Source organism: Salvelinus fontinalis, unplaced genomic scaffold, assembly GCF_029448725.1.
Source record: "Salvelinus fontinalis isolate EN_2023a unplaced genomic scaffold, ASM2944872v1 scaffold_0751, whole genome shotgun sequence".
Taxonomy (NCBI): domain Eukaryota; kingdom Metazoa; phylum Chordata; class Actinopteri; order Salmoniformes; family Salmonidae; genus Salvelinus; species Salvelinus fontinalis.
The window spans coordinates 62,404-85,866 of record NW_026600960.1 but is presented as its reverse complement, the minus strand read 5'-3'; the positions used below and the strand labels follow the sequence as shown (position 1 = coordinate 85,866).

At 43.7% G+C, this 23,463-nt stretch overlaps 1 protein-coding gene across 1 annotated transcript; it reads right to left on the bottom strand.

The window, feature by feature from the left end:
• Nucleotides 1–19,981, bottom strand: LOC129847183 (RING finger protein 150-like). Its single transcript, XM_055914991.1, has 6 exons — nucleotides 19,389–19,981; nucleotides 10,369–10,619; nucleotides 8,077–8,231; nucleotides 5,650–5,746; nucleotides 5,014–5,260; nucleotides 1–143 (listed from the first exon to the last, which is right to left on the bottom strand). Exons 1-6 carry the CDS (start codon nucleotides 19,840–19,842, stop codon nucleotides 19–21), a joined length of 1,329 nt encoding a protein of 442 aa, XP_055770966.1. The 5' UTR covers nucleotides 19,843–19,981; the 3' UTR covers nucleotides 1–18.
• Nucleotides 19,982–23,463: the final 3,482 nt, after the last annotated feature.

Here is a 23,463-nt window from a genome sequence, read left to right as displayed (position 1 = left end):
CAGTTAGGCCCTGTGGTCTCAGAACTTGTTGTCCCCAGGAGGGGTTAGTTGTTCTAGTGACAGTTCCTCGTCCGACAGCCCCGTTTCCACGGCGATCACCAGGGACGCCACGGACGCACTGCTGGTCATGGGCTGGAACTCACCTAGAGAGAGAGAGGGATGAGAGAGAGAAGAGACAGAAAGAGAGAGAGAGAGAGAAGAGAGAGAAGAGAAAGAGAGTGAGAGAAGAGACAGAAAGAGAGAGAGAAGGGGGAGGAGTAGAGTGGGAGGAGGAGACAAAAGAAGGATGAGAGAGAGAGACAGAAAGAGAGAGAGAGAGAGAGAGGAGAGAGAGAGAGAGAGAGAGAGAGAGAGAGAGAGAGAGAGAGAGAGAGAGAGAGAGAGAGAGAGAGAGAGAGAGAGAGAGAGAGAGAGAGAGAGAGAGAGAGAGAGAGAGAGAGAGAGAGAGAGAGAGAGAGAGAGAGAGAGAGAGAGAGAGAGAGAGAGAGAGAGAGAGAGGAGAAAGACAGGAGAGAGAGGGGGAGGGAGAAAGGGAGAGATGAGGATGCATTTCATCAAATCTGCCACCAGGTGGCACTGTGAGTGCTGTGTTTGTGTGTAATATCATAAACTTGCCACCCACCCACCCCAGGGCTGTAGCAGTCATGGCATTATGCCAGCCGGTTATTGACATGCAGAAGACTGCCGGTCTCACGGTAATTAACGGTTAATTGACATAAACATGTTTAACATCTCCAGGTCTCCACACGCCGCTGATGCCTTTAAAACATCTACATTTAAAAAAAGTAAAATAAATACATGTAATATACACCATCACAATAAATACAGGATTTATTTTAGTCAGGTCTAAAGAAACATTATGGTATGAAGAAAATGTATTTCAGAAGAACAGAATATGAGTTGGTCTACTGTATGTTATCAGGCTATGATATAGACTGTAGACTTGTTCATTTATCAAGACTAGATACTGTATGTTATCTGGCTATGATATAGACTTTAGGCTTGTTCATTTATCAAGACTAGATACTGTATGTTATCAGGCTATGATATAGACTGTAGACTTGTTCATTTATCAAGACTAGATACTGTATGTTATCTGGCTATGATATAGACTGTAGACTTGTTCATTTATCAGACTAGATACTGTATGTTATCTGGCTATGATATAGACTGTAGACTTGTTCATTTATCAGACTAGATACTGTATGTTATCTGGCTATGATATAGACTGTAGACTTGTTCATTTATCAGACTAGATACTGTATGTTATCTGGCTATGATATAGACTGTAGACTTGTTCATTTATCAGACTAGATACTGTATGTTATCAGGCTATGATATAGACTGTAGACTTGTTCATTTATCAGACTAGATACTGTATGTTATCTGGCTATGATATAGACTGTAGACTTGTTCATTTATCAGACTAGATACTGTATGTTATCTGGCTATGATATAGACTGTAGGCTTGTTCATTTAGCAGACTAGATACTGTATGTTATCTGGCTATGATATAGACTGTAGGCTTGTTCATTTATCAGACTAGATACTGTATGTTATCTGGCTATGATATAGACTGTAGACTTGTTCATTTATCAGACTAGATACTGTATGTTATCTGGCTATGATATAGACTGTAGGCTTGTTCATTTATCAGACTAGATACTGTATGTTATCTGGCTATGATATAGACTGTAGACTTGTTCATTTAGCAGACTAGATACTGTATGTTATCTGGCTATGATATAGACTGTAGGCTTGTTCATTTAGCAGACTAGATACTGTATGTTATCTGGCTATGATATAGACTGTAGACTTGTTCATTTATCAGACTAGATACTGTATGTTATCTGGCTATGATATAGACTGTAGACTTGTTCATTTATCAGACTAGATACTGTATGTTATCTGGCTATGATATAGACTGTAGGCTTGTTCATTTAGCAGACTAGATACTGTATGTTATCTGGCTATGATATAGACTGTAGGCTTGTTCATTTATCAGACTAGATACTGTATGTTATCTGGCTATGATATAGACTGTAGACTTGTTCATTTATCAGACTAGATACTGTATGTTATCTGGCTATGATATAGACTGTAGACTTGTTCATTTATCAGACTAGATACTGTATGTTATCTGGCTATGATATAGACTGTAGACTTGTTCATTTAGCAGACTAGATACTGTATGTTATCTGGCTATGATATAGACTGTAGACTTGTTCATTTATCAGACTAGATACTGTATGTTATCTGGCTATGATATAGACTGTAGGCTTGTTCATTTATCAGACTAGATACTGTATGTTATCTGGCTCTGATATAGACTGTAGACTTGTTCATTTATCAGACTAGATACTGTATGTTATCTGGCTATGATATAGACTGTAGGCTTGTTCATTTATCAGACTAGATACTGTATGTTATCTGGCTATGATATAGACTGTAGGCTTGTTCATTTATCAAGACTAGATACTGTATGTTATCTGGCTATGATATAGACTGTAGGCTTGTTCATTTATCAGACTAGATACTGTATGTTGTCTGGCTATGATATAGACTGTAGGCTTGTTCATTTATCAGACTAGATACTGTATGTTATCTGGCTATGATATAGACTGTAGACTTGTTCATTTATCAGACTAGATACTGTATGTTATCTGGCTATGATATAGACTGTAGGCTTGTTCATTTATCAAGACTAGATACTGTATGTTATCTGGCTATGATATAGACTGTAGGCTTGTTCATTTATCAGACTAGATACTGTATGTTATCTGGCTATGATATAGACTGTAGGCTTGTTCATTTATCAGACTAGATACTGTATGTTATCTGGCTATGATATAGACTGTAGGCTTGTTCATTTATCAAGACTAGATACTGTATGTTATCTGGCTATGATATAGACTGTAGGCTTGTTCATTTATCAAGACTAGATACTGTATGTTATCTGGCTATGATATAGACTGTAGGCTTGTTCATTTATCAGACTAGATACTGTATGTTGTCTGGCTATGATATAGACTGTAGGCTTGTTCATTTATCAGACTAGATACTGTATGTTATCTGGCTATGATATAGACTGTAGGCTTGTTCATTTATCAGACTAGATACTGTATGTTATCTGGCTATGATATAGACTGTAGACTTGTTCATTTATCAGACTAGATATGCTTATAAATCCTTACCATTATCTTATGTTATATGATTTTATAGTCAGAAGACTATAACTGAACTTAATAAATTATAAAGACGATTTTCCCCATCATAGAGTGAGTGTGCATATGAAGTGGCTATGTTGAGGGCAAAAGTGACCACTTGAAACAGGTCCTATACACTAGATTTAGAGTTATTTGGCAACTTAGAAATCAAAACATACAGTGGGGCAAAAAAGTATTTAGTCAGCCACCAATTGTGCAAGTTCTCCCACTTAAAAAGATGAGAGAGGCCTGTAATTTTCATCATAGGTACACTTCAACTATGACAGACAAAATGAGAAGAAAAAAATCCAGAAAATCACATTGTAGGATTTTTAATTTATTTATTTGCAAATTATGGTGGAAAATAAGTATTTGGTCAATAACAAAAGTTTCTCAATACTTTGTTATATACCCTTTGTTGGCAATGACAGAGGTCAAACGTTTTCTGTAAGTCTTCACAAGGTTTTCACACACTGTTGCTGGTATTTTGGCCCATTCCTCCATGCAGATCTCCTCTAGAGCAGTGATGTTTTGGGGCTGTTGCTGGGCAACACGGACTTTCAACTCCCTCCAAAGATTTTCTATGGGATTGAGATCTGGAGACTGGCTAGGCCACTCCAGGACCTTGAAATGCTTCTTACGAAGCCACTCCTTCGTTGCCCGGGCGGTGTGTTTGGGATCATTGTCATGCTGAAAGACCCAGCCACGTTTCATCTTCAATGCCCTTGCTGATGGAAGGAGGTTTTCACTCAAAATCTCACGATACATGGCCCCATTCATTCTTTCCTTTACACGGATCAGTCGTCCTGGTCCCTTTGCAGAAAAACAGCCCCAAAGCATGATGTTTCCACCCCCATGCTTCACAGTAGGTATGGTGTTCTTTGGATGCATTCTTTGTCCTCCAAACACGACGAGTTGAGTTTTTACCAAAAAGTTATATTTTGGTTTCATCTGACCATATGACATTCTTCCAATCTTCTTCTGGATCATCCAAATGCTCTCTAGCAAACTTCCGAAGGGCCTGGACACGTCTGGCACTGCAGGATTTGAGTCCCTGGTGGCGTAGTGTGTTACTGATGGTAGGCTTTGTTACTTTGGTCCCAGCTCTCTGCAGGTCATTCACTAGGTCCCCCCGTGTGGTTCTGGGATTTTTGCTCACCGTTCTTGTGATCATTTTGACCCCACGGGGTGAGATCTTGCGTGGAGCCCCAGATCGAGGGAGATTATCAGTGGTCTTGTATGTCTTCCATTTCCTAATAATTATTCCCACAGTTGATTTCTTCAAACCAAGCTGCTTACCTATTGCATATTCAGTCTTCCCAGCCTGGTGCAGGTCTACAATTTTGTTTCTGGTGTCCTTTGACAGCTCTTTGGTCTTGGCCATAGTGGAGTTTGGAGTGTGACTGTTTGAGGTTGTGGACAGGTGTCTTTTATACTGATAACAAGTTCAAACAGGTGCCATTAATACAGGTAACGAGTGGAAGACAGAGGAGCCTCTTAAAGAAGAAGTTACAGGTCTGTGAGAGCCAGAAATCTTGCTTGTTTGTAGGTGACCGAATACTTATTTTCCACCATAATTTGCAAATAAATTCATTAAAAATCCTACAATGTGATTTTTTAAAAAATTTTCTCTCATTTTGTCTGTCATAGTTGAAGTGTACCTATGATGACAATTACAGGCCTCTCTCATCTTTTTAAGTGGGAGAACTTGCACAATTGGTGGCTGACTAAATACTTTTTTGCCCCACTGTATTTGGGCCGTGTGGCTGTGGGCCGCATAGTCCCGCCGGCGTGTCGGTAGTCTCACCTGTATGTGTCTCAGTAGTAGCAGTAATGGGACTATCCCTCAGAGAGTCTGGGTCGTGGTAGTCTTGGGGGAGCCCCACTCTCCGCACCCCCGGGTCTAGAACCACCGACCCCCCCTCACTGAGGGTCCCGTCACTGGACCCTCCCGACACCACAGCCTCTAGGCCCAGACCCCCGACCCCCCCACCACCACCCACACTCATCATCTCATAGTCCAATGGCACGTCATCCAGACAGTCTGCATTTAACTGTATAGAGACAGAGACAGACAGAGAGAGAGGATGATTGGGAGAGAGAGAAAGAGAGACCGAGAGACAGAGACACAGAGAGAGAGAGAGAGAGAGAGAGAGAGAGAGAGAGAGAGAGAGAGAGAGAGAGAGAGAGAGAGAGAGAGAGAGAGAGAGAGAGAGAGAGAGAGAGAAAGAGAAAGAGAGAGGAAGGGAAGAGCAGAGCAAGATGAGAGAAACAGTTCAGTTCAAATATATTCAATTGTGTTGGTGTGATGGAATCAAGTTTGGATGGATTTGGATCAATTCAATTCTGATGGTGACCAAAAGAAAAAAAAGACTAAGTGACTCATTGATAACTCTGTAAATGACTCCTGAACAACTCCTGAATGATTCTGAAAATGACTCACAGCGATGCCCAGGGCTTTGAGGATGTTCATCTTGCACATGGGACAGGTCCTGTGATCGAGCAGCCAGGGGTCCACGCAGTTCTTATGGAACAGATGTCTGACAGGAGATAGAGGTTATAACATGTTTAGAAAAGGTCTATGACAGGTTATAACAGGTCAATAACCTGGGACAGGTCCTGTGATCGAGCAGCCAGGGGTCCACACAGTTCTTATGGAACAGATGTCTGACAGGGGATAGAGATTATAACATGTTCATAAAAGGTCTATGACAGGTTATAACATGTCAATAACATGGGACAGGGGGGCAGTATTGAGTAGCTTGGATGAATAAGGTGCCCAGAGTAAACTGCCTGCTACTCAGTCTCAGAAGCTAAGATATGCATATAATTAGTAGATTTGGATAGAAAACACTCTGAAGTTTCTAAAACTGTTTTAATGATGTCTGTGAGTATAACAGAACTCATATGGCAGAGAAAAATCCAAACAGGAAGTGGGAAATCTGAGGTTTGTGGGTTTGCCTATCCAATATACAGTGTCTATGGGGTCATACTGCACTTCCTAAGGCTTCCACTAGATGTCAACAGTCTTTAGAACCGTATTTGATGCTTCTACTGTGAGGGAGGGGAGAATGAGAGCTGATTGAGTCATGGGTCTTGCAGAGTGCCACGAGCTCACTCAGGCGCGCCCCCGTGAGAGTAAGCTGCGTTCCATCGCATTTCTACAAGAAAAAGGAATTCTCCGGTTGAAACATTATTGAAGATTTATGTTTAAAAAACCCTAAAGATTGATTCTATACACCGTTTTACATGTTTCTACGAACTGTAATGGATTTTTTTTACTTTCGTCTGGCCTGTGCGTCATCAATTTGGATTTTGGAACTAAACGCGCGAACAAAAGGAGGTATTTGGACATAAATGATGGACGTTATCGAACAAAACAAACATTTATTGTGGAACTGGGATTCCTGGGAGTGCATTCCGATGAAGATCATCAAAGGTAAGTGAATATTTATAATGCTATTTCTGACTTCTGTTGACTCCACAACATGGCGGGTATCTGTACGGCTTGTTTTGGTGCCTGAGCACTGTACTCAGATTATTGCATGGTGTGCTTTTTCCGTAAAGTTTTTTGAAATCTGACACAGCGGTTGCATTAAGGAGAAGTGGATCTAAAGTTCCATGTATAATACTTGTATCTTTTATCAATGTTTATTATGAGTATTTCTGTAAATTGATGCTCTCTGCAAAATCACCGGATGTTTTGGAGGCAAAACATTACTGAACATAACGCGCCAATGTAAACTGAGATTTTTGGATATAAATATGAACTTTACCAAACAAAACATACATGTATTGTGTAACATGAAGTCCTATGAGTGTCATCTGATGAAGATCATCAAAGGTTAGTGATTCATTTTATCTCTATTTCTGCTTTTTGTGACTCCTCTCTTTAGCTGGAAAATGGCTGTTTTTCTGTGACTAGGTACTGACCTAACATAATCAGATGGTGTGCTTTCGTCGTAAAGCCTTTTTGAAATCGGACACTGTGATGGGATTAACAACAAGTTTATCTTTAAAATGGTGTATAATACTTGTATGTTTGAGGAATTTTAATTATGAGATTTCTGTTGTTTGAATTTGGCGCCCTGCACTTTCACTGGCTGTTGTCAAGTCGATCCCCTTAACGGGATTTCAGCCGTAAGAAGTTTAACGGCACATACAGAACTAACATCAACAACATGCCAGTCTTTCCTGGTTGAGGGTTAACGTCGAGGGTTATAAGCGGGGTTAACGTCGAGGGTTATAAGCGGGGTTAACGTCGAGGCTTATAAGCGGGGTTAACGTCGAGGCTTATAAGCGGGGTTAACGTCGAGGCTTATAAGCGGGGTTAACGTCGAGGCTTATAAGCGGGGTTAACGTCGAGGCTTATAAGCGGGGTTAACGTCGAGGCTTATAAGCGGGGTTAACGTCGAGGCTTATAAGCGGGGTTAACGTAGAGGGTTATAAGCGGGGTTAACGTCGAGGGTTATAAGCGGGGTTAACGTCGAGGGTTATAAGTGGGGTTAACGTCGAGGGTTATAAGTGGGGTTAACGTCGAGGGTTATAAGTGGGGTTAACGTAGAGGGTTATAAGTGGGGTTAACGTAGAGGGTTATAAGCGGGGTTACCGTCGAGGGTTATAAGTGGGGTTAACGTAGAGGGTTATAAGTGGGGTTAACGTAGAGGGTTATAAGTGGGGTTAACGTAGAGGGTTATAAGCGGGGTTAACGTCGAGGGTTATAAGCGGGGTAAACGTCGAGGGTTATAAGTGGGGTTAACGTCGAGGGTTATAAGTGGGGTTAACGTCGAGGGTTATAAGTGCGGTTAACGTAGAGGGTTATAAGCGGGGTCAACGTAGAGGGTTATAAGCGGGGTTCATGTTTGGTTACCTGCAGGGTAGTATCCTGACCACATCGTTTGGCTTGTAGCCCTCGATACACACGGCACAGTTATCAAAGTCTGACTCCGTCTCCCAGTCGCCCTTCTTGATGGTCCTGACCTGGAGTTTACTGATGGCCTTCTTAGCTGCATCTCCCAGACGCCTCTGAGAGGAGAGAGAGATGAAGGGGAGAGAGAGGAAGGGGAGAGAGAGGAAGGGGAGAGAGAGGAAGGGGAGAGAGAGGAAGGGGAGAGAGAGGAAGAGAGAGAGAGATAGGGGAGCGAGAGAGAGATAGGGGAGAGAGAGAGAAAGAGAGAAGAGAGAGAGATAGGGAAGAGAGAGAGAGAAGAGAGAGAGATAGGGGAGAGAGAGAGAGAGATAGGGGAGAGAGAGAGAGAGATAGGGGAGAGAGAGAGAGAGAGATAGGGGAGAGAGAGAGAGAGATAGGGGAGAGAGAGAGAGAGATAGGGGAGAGAGAGATAGGGGAGAGAGAGAGAGAGACAGGGGAGAGAGAGAGAGAGATAGGGGAGAGAGAGAGAGAGATAGGGGAGAGAGAGAGAGAGAGATAGGGGAGAGAGAGAGAGAGACAGGGGAGAGAGAGAGAGAGATAGGGAAGAGAGAGAGAGATAGGGAAGAGAGAGAGATAGGGGAGAGAAAGAGAGGACAGAAGGAGGAAGAGATTAAGAGGGGAGATAGAATGGTAGGGTTAGCCCTCAGAAATCAATAAACAAAACTGCCCTGTGTGCAACAAGTGTTGTAGTGTGTGTGTTACTGAATCCTACCTGGTTACGGTAGTGTGTGTTACTGAGCCCTATCTGGTTACGGTAGTGTGTGTTACTGAGCCCTACCTGGTTACGGTAGTGTGTGTGTTACTGAGCCCTACCTGGTTACGGTAGTGTGTGTGTGTGTGTTACTGAGCCCTACCTGGTTACGGTAGTGTGTGTGTGTTACTGAGCCCTACCTGGTTACGGTAGTCTGGTGTGTTACTGAGCCCTACCTGGTTACGGTAGTGTGTGTGTTACTGAGCCCTACCTGGTTACGGTAGTGTGTGTTACTGAGCCCTACCTGGTTACGGTAGTGTGTGTTACTGAGCCCTACCTGGTTACGGTAGTGTGTGTGTGTTACTGAGCCCTACCTGGTTACGGTAGTGTGTGTGTGTGTTACTGAGCCCTACCTGGTTACGGTAGTGTGTGTGTGTTACTGAGCCCTACCTGGTTACGGTAGTGTGTGTGTGTTACTGAGCCCTACCTGGTTACGGTAGTCTGGTGTGTTACTGAGCCCTACCTGGTTACGGTAGTGTGTGTGTTACTGAGCCCTACCTGGTTACGGTAGTCTGGTGTGTTACTGAGCCCTACCTGGTTACGGTAGTCTGGTGTGTTACTGAGCCCTACCTGGTTACGGTAGTCTGGTGTGTTACTGAATCCTACCTGGTTACGGTAGTGTGTGTGTTACTGAGCCCTACCTGGTTACGGTAGTGTGTGTGTTACTGAGCCCTACCTGGTTACGGTAGTGTGTGTGTTACTGAGCCCTACCTGGTTACGGTAGTGTGTGTGTTACTGAGCCCTACCTGGTTACGGTAGTGTGTGTGTTACTGAGCCCTACCTGGTTACGGTAGTGTGTGTGTTACTGAGCCCTACCTGGTTACGGTAGTGTGTGTGTTACTGAGCCCTACCTGGTTACGGTAGTGTGTGTGTTACTGAGCCCTACCTGGTTACGGTAGTGTGTGTGTTACTGAGCCCTACCTGGTTACGGTAGTGTGTGTGTTACTGAGCCCTACCTGGTTACGGTAGTGTGTGTGTTACTGAGCCCTACCTGGTTACGGTAGTGTGTGTGTTACTGAGCCCTACCTGGTTACGGTAGTGTGTGTGTTACTGAGCCCTACCTGGTTACGGTAGTGTGTGTGTTACTGAGCCCTACCTGGTTACGGTAGTGTGTGTGTTACTGAGCCCTACCTGGTTACGGTAGTGTGTGTGTTACTGAGCCCTACCTGGTTACGGTAGTGTGTGTGTTACTGAGCCCTACCTGGTTACGGTAGTGTGTGTGTTACTGAGCCCTACCTGGTTACGGTAGTGTGTGTGTTACTGAGCCCTACCTGGTTACGGTAGTGTGTGTGTTACTGAGCCCTACCTGGTTACGGTAGTGTGTGTGTTACTGAGCCCTACCTGGTTACGGTAGTGTGTGTGTTACTGAGCCCTACCTGGTTACGGTAGTGTGTGTGTTACTGAGCCCTACCTGGTTACGGTAGTGTGTGTGTTACTGAGCCCTACCTGGTTACGGTAGTGTGTGTGTTACTGAGCCCTACCTGGTTACGGTCTCGTGCGTTGGCGTATCTGAACCTCTGTATGTAGTAGAAGACGAGCCAGGCCAGAGAGATAATCATCAGGGTGATGAAGGAGATGGAGACGAACACCACCGACGTCCTGCTCACGTACTTCTGGAGGTTACGCGTTCCTATGGTGATGTGCATGGTTACCGTGACATTCCGCTCTAGCAGAGCAGCGACCTCGCGACCTTTAGGTTCTGGGATCATGACGGCGACCACATCATCCATACCTGACAGGGGAGAAAGGAGGCGAGGAAGGAGGCGAGAAAGGAGGCGAGAAAGTGAATGAGAAGTTTTATATTTAAAGCCTATTTTGATTTTGCAGCTGGCCTATCTTGCAGAAATCACTCAGTTCTTCCTCCAGGACAAGACTCATAAAGGCCAACCTGCGAGATACAAAATCAACCAAATTGTATTTGTCACGTTAACAACAGGTGTAGACTAACAGTGAAATGCTTCGTTAACAACAGGTGTAGACTAACAGTGAAATGCTTCGTTAACAACAGGTGTAGACTAACAGTGAAATGCTTCGTTAACAACAGGTGTAGACTAACAGTGAAATGCTTCGTTAACAACAGCTGTAGACTAACAGTGAAATGCTTCGTTAACAACAGGTGTAGACGAACAGTGAAATGCTTCGTTAACAACAGGTGTAGACTAACAGTGAAATGCTTCGTTAACAACAGCTGTAGACGAACAGTGAAATGCTTTGTTAACAACAGGTGTAGACTAACAGTGAAATGCTTCGTTAACAACAGGTGTAGACTAACAGTGAAATGCTTCGTTAACAACAGGTGTAGACTAACAGTGAAATGCTTCGTTAACAACAGGTGTAGACGAACAGTGAAATGCTTCGTTAACAACAGGTGTAGACGAACAGTGAAATGCTTCGTTAACAACAGCTGTAGACTAACAGTGAAATGCTTCGTTAACAACAGGTGTAGACTAACAGTGAAATGCTTCGTTAACAACAGGTGTAGACTAACAGTGAAATGCTTCGTTAACAACAGCTGTAGACTAACAGTGAAATGCTTCGTTAACAACAGGTGTAGACGAACAGTGAAATGCTTCGTTAACAACAGGTGTAGACTAACAGTGAAATGCTTCGTTAACAACAGGTGTAGACTAACAGTGAAATGCTTCGTTAACAACAGGTGTAGACTAACAGTGAAATACTTCGTTAACAACAGCTGTAGACTAACAGTGAAATGCTTCGTTAACAACAGGTGTAGACGAACAGTGAAATGCTTCGTTAACAACAGGTGTAGACTAACAGTGAAATGCTTCGTTAACAACAGCTGTAGACGAACAGTGAAATGCTTCGTTAACAACAGGTGTAGACTAACAGTGAAATGCTTCGTTAACAACAGGTGTAGACTAACAGTGAAATGCTTCGTTAACAACAGCTGTAGACTAACAGTGAAATGCTTCGTTAACAACAGGTGTAGACTAACAGTGAAATGCTTCGTTAACAACAGGTGTAGACGAACAGTGAAATGCTTCGTTAACAACAGGTGTAGACGAACAGTGAAATGCTTCGTTAACAACAGCTGTAGACTAACAGTGAAATGCTTCGTTAACAACAGGTGTAGACTAACAGTGAAATGCTTCGTTAACAACAGGTGTAGACTAACAGTGAAATGCTTCGTTAACAACAGGTGTAGACTAACAGTGAAATGCTTCGTTAACAACAGGTGTAGACGAACAGTGAAATGCTTCGTTAACAACAGGTGTAGACTAACAGTGAAATGCTTCATAAACAACAGGTGTAGACTAACAGTGAAATGCTTCGTTAACAACAGGTGTAGACTAACAGTGAAATGCTTCGTTAACAACAGGTGTAGACTAACAGTGAAATGCTTCGTTAACAACAGGTGTAGACTAACAGTGAAATGCTTCGTTAACAACAGGTGTAGACTAACAGTGAAATGCTTCGTTAACAACAGGTGTAGACGAACAGTGAAATGCTTCGTTAACAACAGGTGTAGACTAACAGTGAAATGCTTCGTTAACAACAGCTGTAGACGAACAGTGAAATGCTTCGTTAACAACAGGTGTAGACTAACAGTGAAATGCTTCGTTAACAACAGGTGTAGACGAACAGTGAAATGCTTCGTTAACAACAGCTGTAGACTAACAGTGAAATGCTTCGTTAACAACAGGTGTAGACTAACAGTGAAATGCTTCGTTAACAACAGGTGTAGACTAACAGTGAAATGCTTCGTTAACAACAGGTGTAGACGAACAGTGAAATGCTTCGTTAACAACAGGTGTAGACTAACAGTGAAATGCTTCATAAACAACAGGTGTAGACTAACAGTGAAATGCTTCGTTAACAACAGGTGTAGACTAACAGTGAAATGCTTCGTTAACAACAGGTGTAGACTAACAGTGAAATGCTTCGTTAACAACAGGTGTAGACTAACAGTGAAATGCTTCGTTAACAACAGGTGTAGACGAACAGTGAAATGCTTCGTTAACAACAGGTGTAGACTAACAGTGAAATGCTTCGTTAACAACAGGTGTAGACTAACAGTGAAATGCTTCGTTAACAACAGGTGTAGACGAACAGTGAAATGCTTCGTTAACAACAGGTGTAGACGAACAGTGAAATGCTTCGTTAACAACAGGTGTAGACTAACAGTGAAATGCTTCGTTAACAACAGGTGTAGACTAACAGTGAAATGCTTCGTTAACAACAGGTGTAGACGAACAGTGAAATGCTTCGTTAACAACAGGTGTAGACTAACAGTGAAATGCTTCGTTAACAACAGGTGTAGACTAACAGTGAAATGCTTCGTTAACAACAGGTGTAGACTAACAGTGAAATGCTTCGTTAACAACAGGTGTAGACGAACAGTGAAATGCTTCGTTAACAACAGGTGTAGACGAACAGTGAAATGCTTCGTTAACAACAGCTGTAGACTAACAGTGAAATGCTTCGTTAACAACAGGTGTAGACTAACAGTGAAATGCTTCGTTAACAACAGGTGTAGACTAACAGTGAAATGCTTCGTTAACAACAGGTGTAGACTAACAGTGAAATGCTTCGTTAACAACAGGTGTAGACGAACAGTGAAATGCTTCGTTAACAACAGGTGTAGACTAACAGTGAAATGCTTCGTTAACAACAGGTGTAGACGAACAGTGAAATGCTTCGTTAACAACAGGTGTAGACTAACAGTGAAATGCTTCGTTAACAACAGGTGTAGACTAACAGTGAAATGCTTCGTTAACAACAGGTGTAGACTAACAGTGAAATGCTTCGTTAACAACAGGTGTAGACGAACAGTGAAATGCTTCGTTAACAACAGGTGTAGACTAACAGTGAAATGCTTCGTTAACAACAGGTGTAGACTAACAGTGAAATGCTTCGTTAACAACAGGTGTAGACTAACAGTGAAATGCTTCGTTAACAACAGGTGTAGACTAACAGTGAAATGCTTCGTTAACAACAGGTGTAGACTAACAGTGAAATGCTTCGTTAACAACAGGTGTAGACTAACAGTGAAATGCTTCGTTAACAACAGGTGTAGACTAACAGTGAAATGCTTCGTTAACAACAGGTGTAGACGAACAGTGAAATGCTTCGTTAACAACAGGTGTAGACTAACAGTGAAATGCTTCGTTAACAACAGGTGTAGACTAACAGTGAAATGCTTCGTTAACAACAGGTGTAGACGAACAGTGAAATGCTTCGTTAACAACAGGTGTAGACTAACAGTGAAATGCTTCGTTAACAACAGGTGTAGACTAACAGTGAAATGCTTCGTTAACAACAGGTGTAGACTAACAGTGAAATGCTTCGTTAACAACAGGTGTAGACTAACAGTGAAATGCTTCGTTAACAACAGGTGTAGACTAACAGTGAAATGCTTCGTTAACAACAGGTGTAGACTAACAGTGAAATGCTTCCTTACGGATCCCTTCCCAACGACGCAGAGAGAAGGATAATAGATAAATTATAGAAAAGGAAAACACTTAAATAATAAAAAAGTAACAATAGTTAAACAATGAGTAAAAACATTGTGTCAACTATTAACTTGTGTCCAGGGCCACATGCTTTCTCTCTGGCAAACTTGCAACAGTGTATAAAATATTCGGGGTCCTCAGAGTTTCCCGTGCCAGCGAGCTCGGGAACAAACAGCTGTAGGTCTATTTTATGACATTTCCACTGGATCAGAGCGTGACATTTTCCCCTTTAACACAGAGTTGTTATCGGAAAGGACTGGAAAGATTTTTCACATGCCTCGAGGAACTATTGTCATTTTCAATGGATTGTAAAAACAGACTTTGCTGTTTGAGCTGACGAAAACATTACTTTGAGACCCGTGGTGGTGAGTTAAGCCAATCAGAAATACTATCAGATTACCAAATGGGCATTTGGTAATCAAATGTAGACATTTACATGCCTACATTTGCACACAGGTCAGGGAGCCTACGTATACATCAATGATGTTGCTCTTGCTGCTGGTGAGTCTCTGATCCACCTCTACGCAGACGACACCATTCTGTATACCTCTGGCCCTTCTTTGGACACTGTGTTAACAAACCTCCAAACGAGTTTCAACGCCATACAACTCTCCGTCCGTGGCCTCCAACTGCTCTTAAATGCTAGTAAAACTAAATGCATGCTCTTCAACCGATTGCTGCCTGCACCTGCCCGCCCGTCCAGCATCACTACTCTGGACGGCTCTGACTTAGAATATGTGGACAACTACAAATACCTAGGTGTCTGGCTAGACTGTAAACTCTCCTTCCAGACTCACATTAAGCATCTCCAATCCAAAATTAAACCTATTTCGCAACAAAGCCTCCTTCACTCATGCTGCCAAACATACCCTAGTAAAACTGACCATCCTACCGATCCTTGACTTCGGCGATGTCATTTACAAAATAGCCTCCAACACTCTACTCAGCAAACGGGATGTAGTCTATCACAGTGCCATCCGTTTTGTCACCAAAGCCCCATATACTACCCACCACTGCGACCTGTATGCTCTCGTTGGCTGGCCCTCACTTCATATTCATCACCAAACCCACTGGCTCCAGGTCATCTATAAGTCTATGCTAGGTAAAGCCCTGCCTTATCTCAGCTCACTGGTCACCATAGCAGCACCCACTCGTAGCACGCGCTCCAGCAGGTATATTGCACTGGTCATCCCCAAAGCCAACACCTCCTTTGGCCGCCTTTCCTTCCAGTTCTCTGCTGCCAATGACTGGAACGAACTGCAAAAATCACTGAAGCTGGAGTCTTATATCTCCCTCTCTAACTTTAAACATCAGCTGTCAGAGCAGCTTACAGATCATTGTACCTGTACACAGCCCATCTGTAAATAGCCCACCCAACTACCTCATCCCCATATTTTTACTTATCTTCTTGCTCTTTTGCACCCCAGTATATCTACTTGCACATCATCATCTGCACATCAATCACCCCAGTGTTAATGCTAAATTGTAATTATTTCACCTCTATGGCCTATTTATTACCTTACTCCCCTACAGACACACAGCCTTCTCTACTCTCTACAGACACACAGCATTCTCTACTCTCTACAGACACACAGCATTCTCTACTCTCTACAGACACACAGCATTCTCTACTCCCCACAGACAGACACACAGCATTCTCTACTCTCTACAGACACACAGCATTCTCTACTCCCCACAGACAGACACACAGCATTCTCTACTCCCCACAGACACACAGCATTCTCTACTCCCTACAGACACACAGCATTCTCTACTCCCCACAGACAGACACACAGCATTCTCTACTCCCCACAGACACACAGCATTCTCTACTCCCTACAGACACACAGCATTCTCTACTCCCCACAGACAGACAAACAGCATTCTCTACTCTCTACAGACACACAGCATTCTCTACCCCCTACAGACACACAGCATTCTCTACTCCCTACACACACAGCATTCTCTACTCCCTACAGACACACAGCATTCTCTACTCTCTACAGACACACAGCATTCTCTACTCTCTACAGACACACAGCATTCTCTACTCCCCACAGACAGACACACAGCATTCTCTACTCTCTACAGACACACAGCATTCTCTACTCCCCACAGACAGACACACAGCATTCTCTACTCCCCACAGACACACAGCATTCTCTACTCCCTACAGACACACAGCATTCTCTACTCCCCACAGACAGACACACAGCATTCTCTACTCCCCACAGACACACAGCATTCTCTACTCCCTACAGACACACAGCATTCTCTACTCCCCACAGACAGACAAACAGCATTCTCTACTCTCTACAGACACACAGCATTCTCTACCCCCTACAGACACACAGCATTCTCTACTCCCTACACACACAGCATTCTCTACTCCCTACAGACACACAGCATTCTCTACTCCCTACAGACACACAGCATTCTCTACTCCCTACAGACACACAGCATTCTCTACTCTCTACAGACACACAGCATTCTCTACTCCCTACAGACACACAGCATTCTCTACTCTCTACAGACACACGGCATTCTCTACTCTCTACAGACACACAGCATTCTCTACTCCCTACAGACACACAGCATTCTCTACTCCCCACAGACACACAGCATTCTCTACTCTCTACAGACACACAGCATTCTCTACTATCTACAGACACACGGCATTCTCTACTCTCTACAGACACACAGCATTCTCTACTCCCTACAGACACACAGCATTCTCTACTCCCCACAGACAGACAAACAGCATTCTCTACTCTCTACAGACACACAGCATTCTCTACCCCCTACAGACACACAGCATTCTCTACTCCCTACAGACACACAGCATTCTCTACTCCCTACAGACACACAGCATTCTCTACTCCCCACAGACAGACAAACAGCATTCTCTACTCTCTACAGACACACAGCATTCTCTACCCCCTACAGACACACAGCATTCTCTACTCCCTACAGACACACAGCATTCTCTACTCCCTACAGACACACAGCATTCTCTACTCCCTACAGACACACAGCATTCTCTACTCCCTACAGACACACAGCATTCTCTACTCTCTACAGACACACAGCATTCTCTACTCCCTACAGACACACAGCATTCTCTACTCTCTACAGACACACGGCATTCTCTACTCTCTACAGACACACAGCATTCTCTACTCCCCACAGACAGACACACAGCATTCTCTACTCCCCACAGACACACAGCATTCTCTACTCCCTACAGACACACAGCATTCTCTACTCCCCACAGACAGACACACAGCATTCTCTACTCCCCACAGACACACAGCATTCTCTACTCCCTACAGACACACAGCATTCTCTACTCCCCACAGACAGACAAACAGCATTCTCTACTCTCTACAGACACACAGCATTCTCTACCCCCTACAGACACACAGCATTCTCTACTCCCTACAGACACACAGCATTCTCTACTCCCTACAGACACACAGCATTCTCTACTCCCTACAGACACACAGCATTCTCTACTCCCTACAGACACACAGCATTCTCTACTCTCTACAGACACACAGCATTCTCTACTCCCTACAGACACACAGCATTCTCTACTCTCTACAGACACACGGCATTCTCTACTCTCTACAGACACACAGCATTCTCTACTCCCTACAGACACACAGCATTCTCTACTCCCCACAGACACACAGCATTCTCTACTCTCTACAGACACACAGCATTCTCTACTCCCTACAGACACACAGCATTCTCTACTCCCTACAGACACACAGCATTCTCTACTCCCTACAGACACACAGCATTCTCTACTCCCTACAGACACACAGCATTCTCTACTCCCTACAGACACACAGCATTCTCTACTCCCTACAGACACACAGCATTCTCTACTCCCTACAGACACACAGCATTCTCTACTCTCTACAGACACACAGCATTCTCTACCCCCTACAGACACACAGCATTCTCTACTCCCTACAGACACACAGCATTCTCTACTCTCTACAGACACACAGCATTCTCTACTCCCTACAGACACACGGCATTCTCTACTCCCTACAGACACACAGCATTCTCTACTCTCTACAGACACACAGCATTCTCTACTCCCTACAGACACACAGCATTCTCTACTCTCTACAGACACACAGCATTCTCTACTCCCCACAGACAGACACACAGCATTCTCTACTCCCTACAGACACAGCATTCTCTACTCCCCACAGACACAGCATTCTCTACTCCCCACAGACACACAGCATTCTCTACTCTCTACAGACACACAGCCTTCTCTACTCCCCACAGACAGACACACAGCCTTCTCTACTCCCCACAGACAGACACACAGCCTTCTCTACTCCCCACAGACAGACACACAGCCTTCTCTACTCCCCACAGACAGACACACAGCCTTCTCTATTCCCCACAGACAGACACACAGCCTTCTCTACTCCCCACAGACAGACACACAGCCTTCTCTACTCCCCACAGACAGACACACAGCCTTCTCTACTCCCCACAGACAGACACACAGCCTTCTCTACTCCCCACAGACAGACACACAGCCTTCTCTAGTCTATGCTGTGAGATAAAAATAAAGCTTGTTGTATGGTTGGCAGAATGACCAACGCCTAAACCAATGAGCTAGTCTCTGGCAATCAGAACAGTTAGGTATGGATGAAAGCTCTCTGTCTCTCTCTCAGACACACACAAGAGTGCACTGGGTTCCTCTGCCAGGGGCCATACCAGTCTGTCTGGTTGTGTAATCAATGGTTAATGCTTAACTACATACACGTAACTGCCTAAATACAACAACATAGTGTCTTAATACGTCGTTGGACCACCACCAGCTGCCATAACAGCTTCAAAGCACCTTGGTATAGATTCTACATGTGTCTGGGCAAATACTGTGAAACTGGGTCTTCTTTATACCCTACGCATGATGGGATGTTAAGTGCATAGCGGAAATCTACACTGTGTGACCCGATAAATCAGATGACGATCTAGCTAGTCAATACTGTTACCTGAATATGGCATGGTGATTGTATCATTGGCGTTGCTGGATCCAACGTTGAATATGACGGTGGCCGTGGCGTTTTGGTTCGCTGCATGTCGAATCTTGTCTTTATAGGTGCAGTTTCCACTGGCTATCAGGGCTATCCACGCACTGCCTTGGACCGGAACCGCGAACTGTGTACCCGGATCACAGGCTTGCCAGTCCTGGGAGAGAGATGGAAGTACCACGACTCCTTTGGCGTCGCGTTTCAGTGAGTGTTCCCCATATCGACCGAATTCGGTCTTCTCCGTCCGGATCTTGGAGGTGACAGGGTCTATGTAGGTGATATTGATGAAAGCTGTGTACCACTCCTCTCTCTCGGCGACGGTGAAATCCAAACAGAGGAGGTGGACGAAACAAAACGACAAAAGCCATGTAGATAGGGCCAAACTGCGGCAGGCCTGGACCAGCGACATGGCCATAGCGAGCTGGGTTAGATTTTCTCTCACTGTCCGTTGGGCAGAATGTAATGTAGTAGATTTAAACACCTAAGCTAGCTACTCCATAACTTGCGGGATGTTTTTCTCCACCCGGTCTATCATTTTCTTCTTTGTGAACACACCTCCGTACCTTCACCTCCTGCTAGCCTAGCTAACGTTAGCTTTGAAGCTAAACGAACTCATTTTCATTTTCAAAACCTCGCCGTGTCTAAAAAAAATATATATAACACGTTCACAGTAAACACGACGAAACCGTAACTACCCTGCAACCGTTGCATCGATGTTAGCAGCGACAAAATTAGCTAGATAAAAACGTTTGTTTGGTTAGAATAGTGCACGAAATGCTGTGTCGGCCAGACGTCTGTTGTTTTGACGGCGGAGAGAATAGAAATGGAGCCGTGTTGACGTGTAGCTGAGGTACATGAGTGTCGCCATCTAGCGGTATGGCGTGTTGTTGCACATTCACCTATTCAACAATAATACGGGCTTTCCTGCATACTTTTTAAAATGTATTTTATTGATCCTATATTTAACTAGACAAGTCAGTTAAGAACAAATTAATATTTACAATGACGGCCTACCAAAAGGCAAAAGGACTCCTGCGGTGACGGGGGCTGGGATTACACATTTTAAAAAAGGGAGACACCACAACACTACATAAAGAGAGACCTAAGACAACAACATAGCAAGGCAGCAACACATGACAACACAGCATGGTAGCAACACAACATGACAACAACATGGTAGCAACACAACATGGTAGCAGAACAACACATGGTACAAACATTATTGGGCACTACATCACGCAAAGCAGCCACAACTGTCAGTAAGAGTGTCCATGATTGAGTCTTTGAATAAAGAGATGGAGATAAAACTGTCCAGTTTGAGTGTTTGTTGCAGCTCGTTCCAGTCGCTAGCTGCAGCGAACTGAAAAGACGAGCGACCCAGGGATGTGTGTGCTTTGGGGACCTTTAATCATTATATGTGTTGTTGTTTTTACCATCGAGGACCACATTGGAAACAAGCGTTTTAATTTATACTTTCAAGTGATATCCTCTGTGTCCACATTGTACATTTTGTTGTATATGTCTGTTACCCAAATAAATTAAATTCATAGTACACCACTTTTCATCCGAGCCCTATATTTAACTGATTTATCTCTTCTTCTCTTCCTCCTCTTCCTCCTCATCAGGGGAGAAGGGCCTTGGTCAGGGAGATGACCAAGAACCCGATGGGGACTCTGACAGAGCTCCAGAGTTCCTCTGTGGAGATGGGAGAACCTTCCAGAAGGACAACCATATCTGCAGCACTCCACCAATCAGGCCTTTATGGTAGAGTGGCCAGACTGAAGACACTCCTCAGTAAAAGGCACATGACAGCCCGCTTGGAGTTTGATAAAAGGCACCTAAAGACTCTCAGACCATGAGAAAGAAGATTCTCTGGTCTGATGAAACCAAGATGGAGCTCTTTGGCCTGAATGCCAAGCGTCACGTCTGGAGGAAACCTGGCACCATCCCTATGGTAAAGCATGGTGGTGGCAGCATCATGCTGTGGGATGTTTATCAGCGGCAGGGACTGGGAGACTAGTCAGGATCGAAGGAAAGATGAACGGAGCAAAGTACAGAGAGATCCTTGATGAAAACCTGCTCCAGTGCCCTCAGGATCTCAGACTGGGGTGAAGGTTCACCTTCCAACAGGACAACGACCCTAACCACACAGCCAAGACAGCGCAGGAGTGGCTTCGGGGCAAGGTTTAAGTCCGGGCTCCACAAATAGTGTGCTAGTGCTGCCAGCCCCCCCACATGGGGAATTTCCTAAAGGACTTAATGATGAAATGCCTATGTATGTTATGTTGTGAATTTGAACATGAATTATGTCCCTATTTCAGATTACTCTGATGTTTGTCGTACGATGTACCCAATGATTAATGAAAACTTGCTATGTCCTCATTGTGGTTCTACAGACGTGTTTAATACCTCTTATTTACACACTTTATTCTAATATTTATGAAATGCATATTGTTATATTTGGTAAACACTTATTTATTTTTCCTTCACCTCCAACCCCCTTCGATGTGTGGAACGGATGTGGGTGGGGCTAGGTCTACATAAGGGTGCTAATTTTAAGAAATTCACAAAAGCTCTGACGAAGGCCGTGAGGCCGATACGTAAAGCTCTGACGACGACCGTGAGGCCGATACGTAAAGCTTATTAAAGAGCAGTGATACTATCAAGAGCAGTGTGCGGTTTCCTTTTTCATTCATCTTGTTCAACTGTTGCCAGGCACCTGCTAAAAGATTGCTCAGATGTGCCAGTGCCTTTTGAATTTTAAATAAATGTGCAAACATTTGATTTTGTTTTCTCACTTTGTCATTATGGGGTATTGTGTTCAGATGGGTGAGAAAACCAATATATTTAATCCGTTTTGAATTCAGGCTGAAAGTAAACAACATGTAGAATAAGACAAGGGGGATGAATACTTTCTGAGGCGTTGTAAAAGGGGATGCCAAGAACTGAAATAAACAAGAAACTGAAGATCTCGTACAACGCTGTGTACAACGTTAACAGTGAAGAGGCGACTCCGGGATGCTGGCCTTCTAGGCAGAGTTGCAGAGAAAAAGACATATCTCAGACTGGCCAATAAAAATAAAAGATTAAGATGGGCAAAATAACACAGACACTGGACAGAGGAACTCTGCCTAGAAGGCCAGCATCCCAGAGTCGCCTCTTCACTGTTGACGTTGAGACTGGTGTTTTGCGGGTAATATTTAATGAAGCTGCCAGTTGAGGACTTGTGAGGCGTCTGTTTCTCAAACTACACACTCTAATGTAATTGTCCTCATGCTCAGTTGTGCACCGGGTCCTCCCACTCCTCTTTATATCCTGGTTAGGGCCAGTTTGCTCTGTTCTGTGAAGGGAGTAGTACACAGCGTTGTACGAGATCTTCAGTTTCTTGGCAATTTCTCGCATGGAATAGCCTTCATTTCTCAGAACAAGAATATATTGACGAGTTTGAGAAGAAATTTCTTTGTTTCTGGCCATTTTGAGCCTGTAATCGAACCCACAAATGCTGATGCTCCAGATACTCAACTAGTCTAAAGAAGGACAGTTTTATTGCTACTTTAATTAGAACAACAGTTTTCAGCTGTGCTAACATAATTACAAAAGGGTTTTCTATTGATCAATTAGCCTTTTAAAATGATAAACTTGGATTAGCTAACACAACATGCCATTGGAACACAGGAGTGGTGGTTGCTGATAATGGGCCTCTGTACGCCTATGTAAATTTTCCATAAAAAATCAGCTGTTTCCAGCTACAATAGTCATTTACAACATTAACAATGTCTACACTGTATTTCTGATCAATTTGATGTTATTTTGATGGACAAAAAATGTGCTTTTCTTTCAAAAACAAGGACATTTCTAAGTGACCCCAAACTTTTGAACGGTAGTGTATATTTGTGGTTACACCTCTAACTATCTTTGTCATTTACCTCGTTGGGGCAATGGTCCCCTGGAAAAGGAGAAAGAGGAGGAGGAGGAAGAGGAGGAGGAGAAGGAGGAAGAGGAGGAGGAGGAAGAAGAAAAGGAGGAGGAGAAAAAA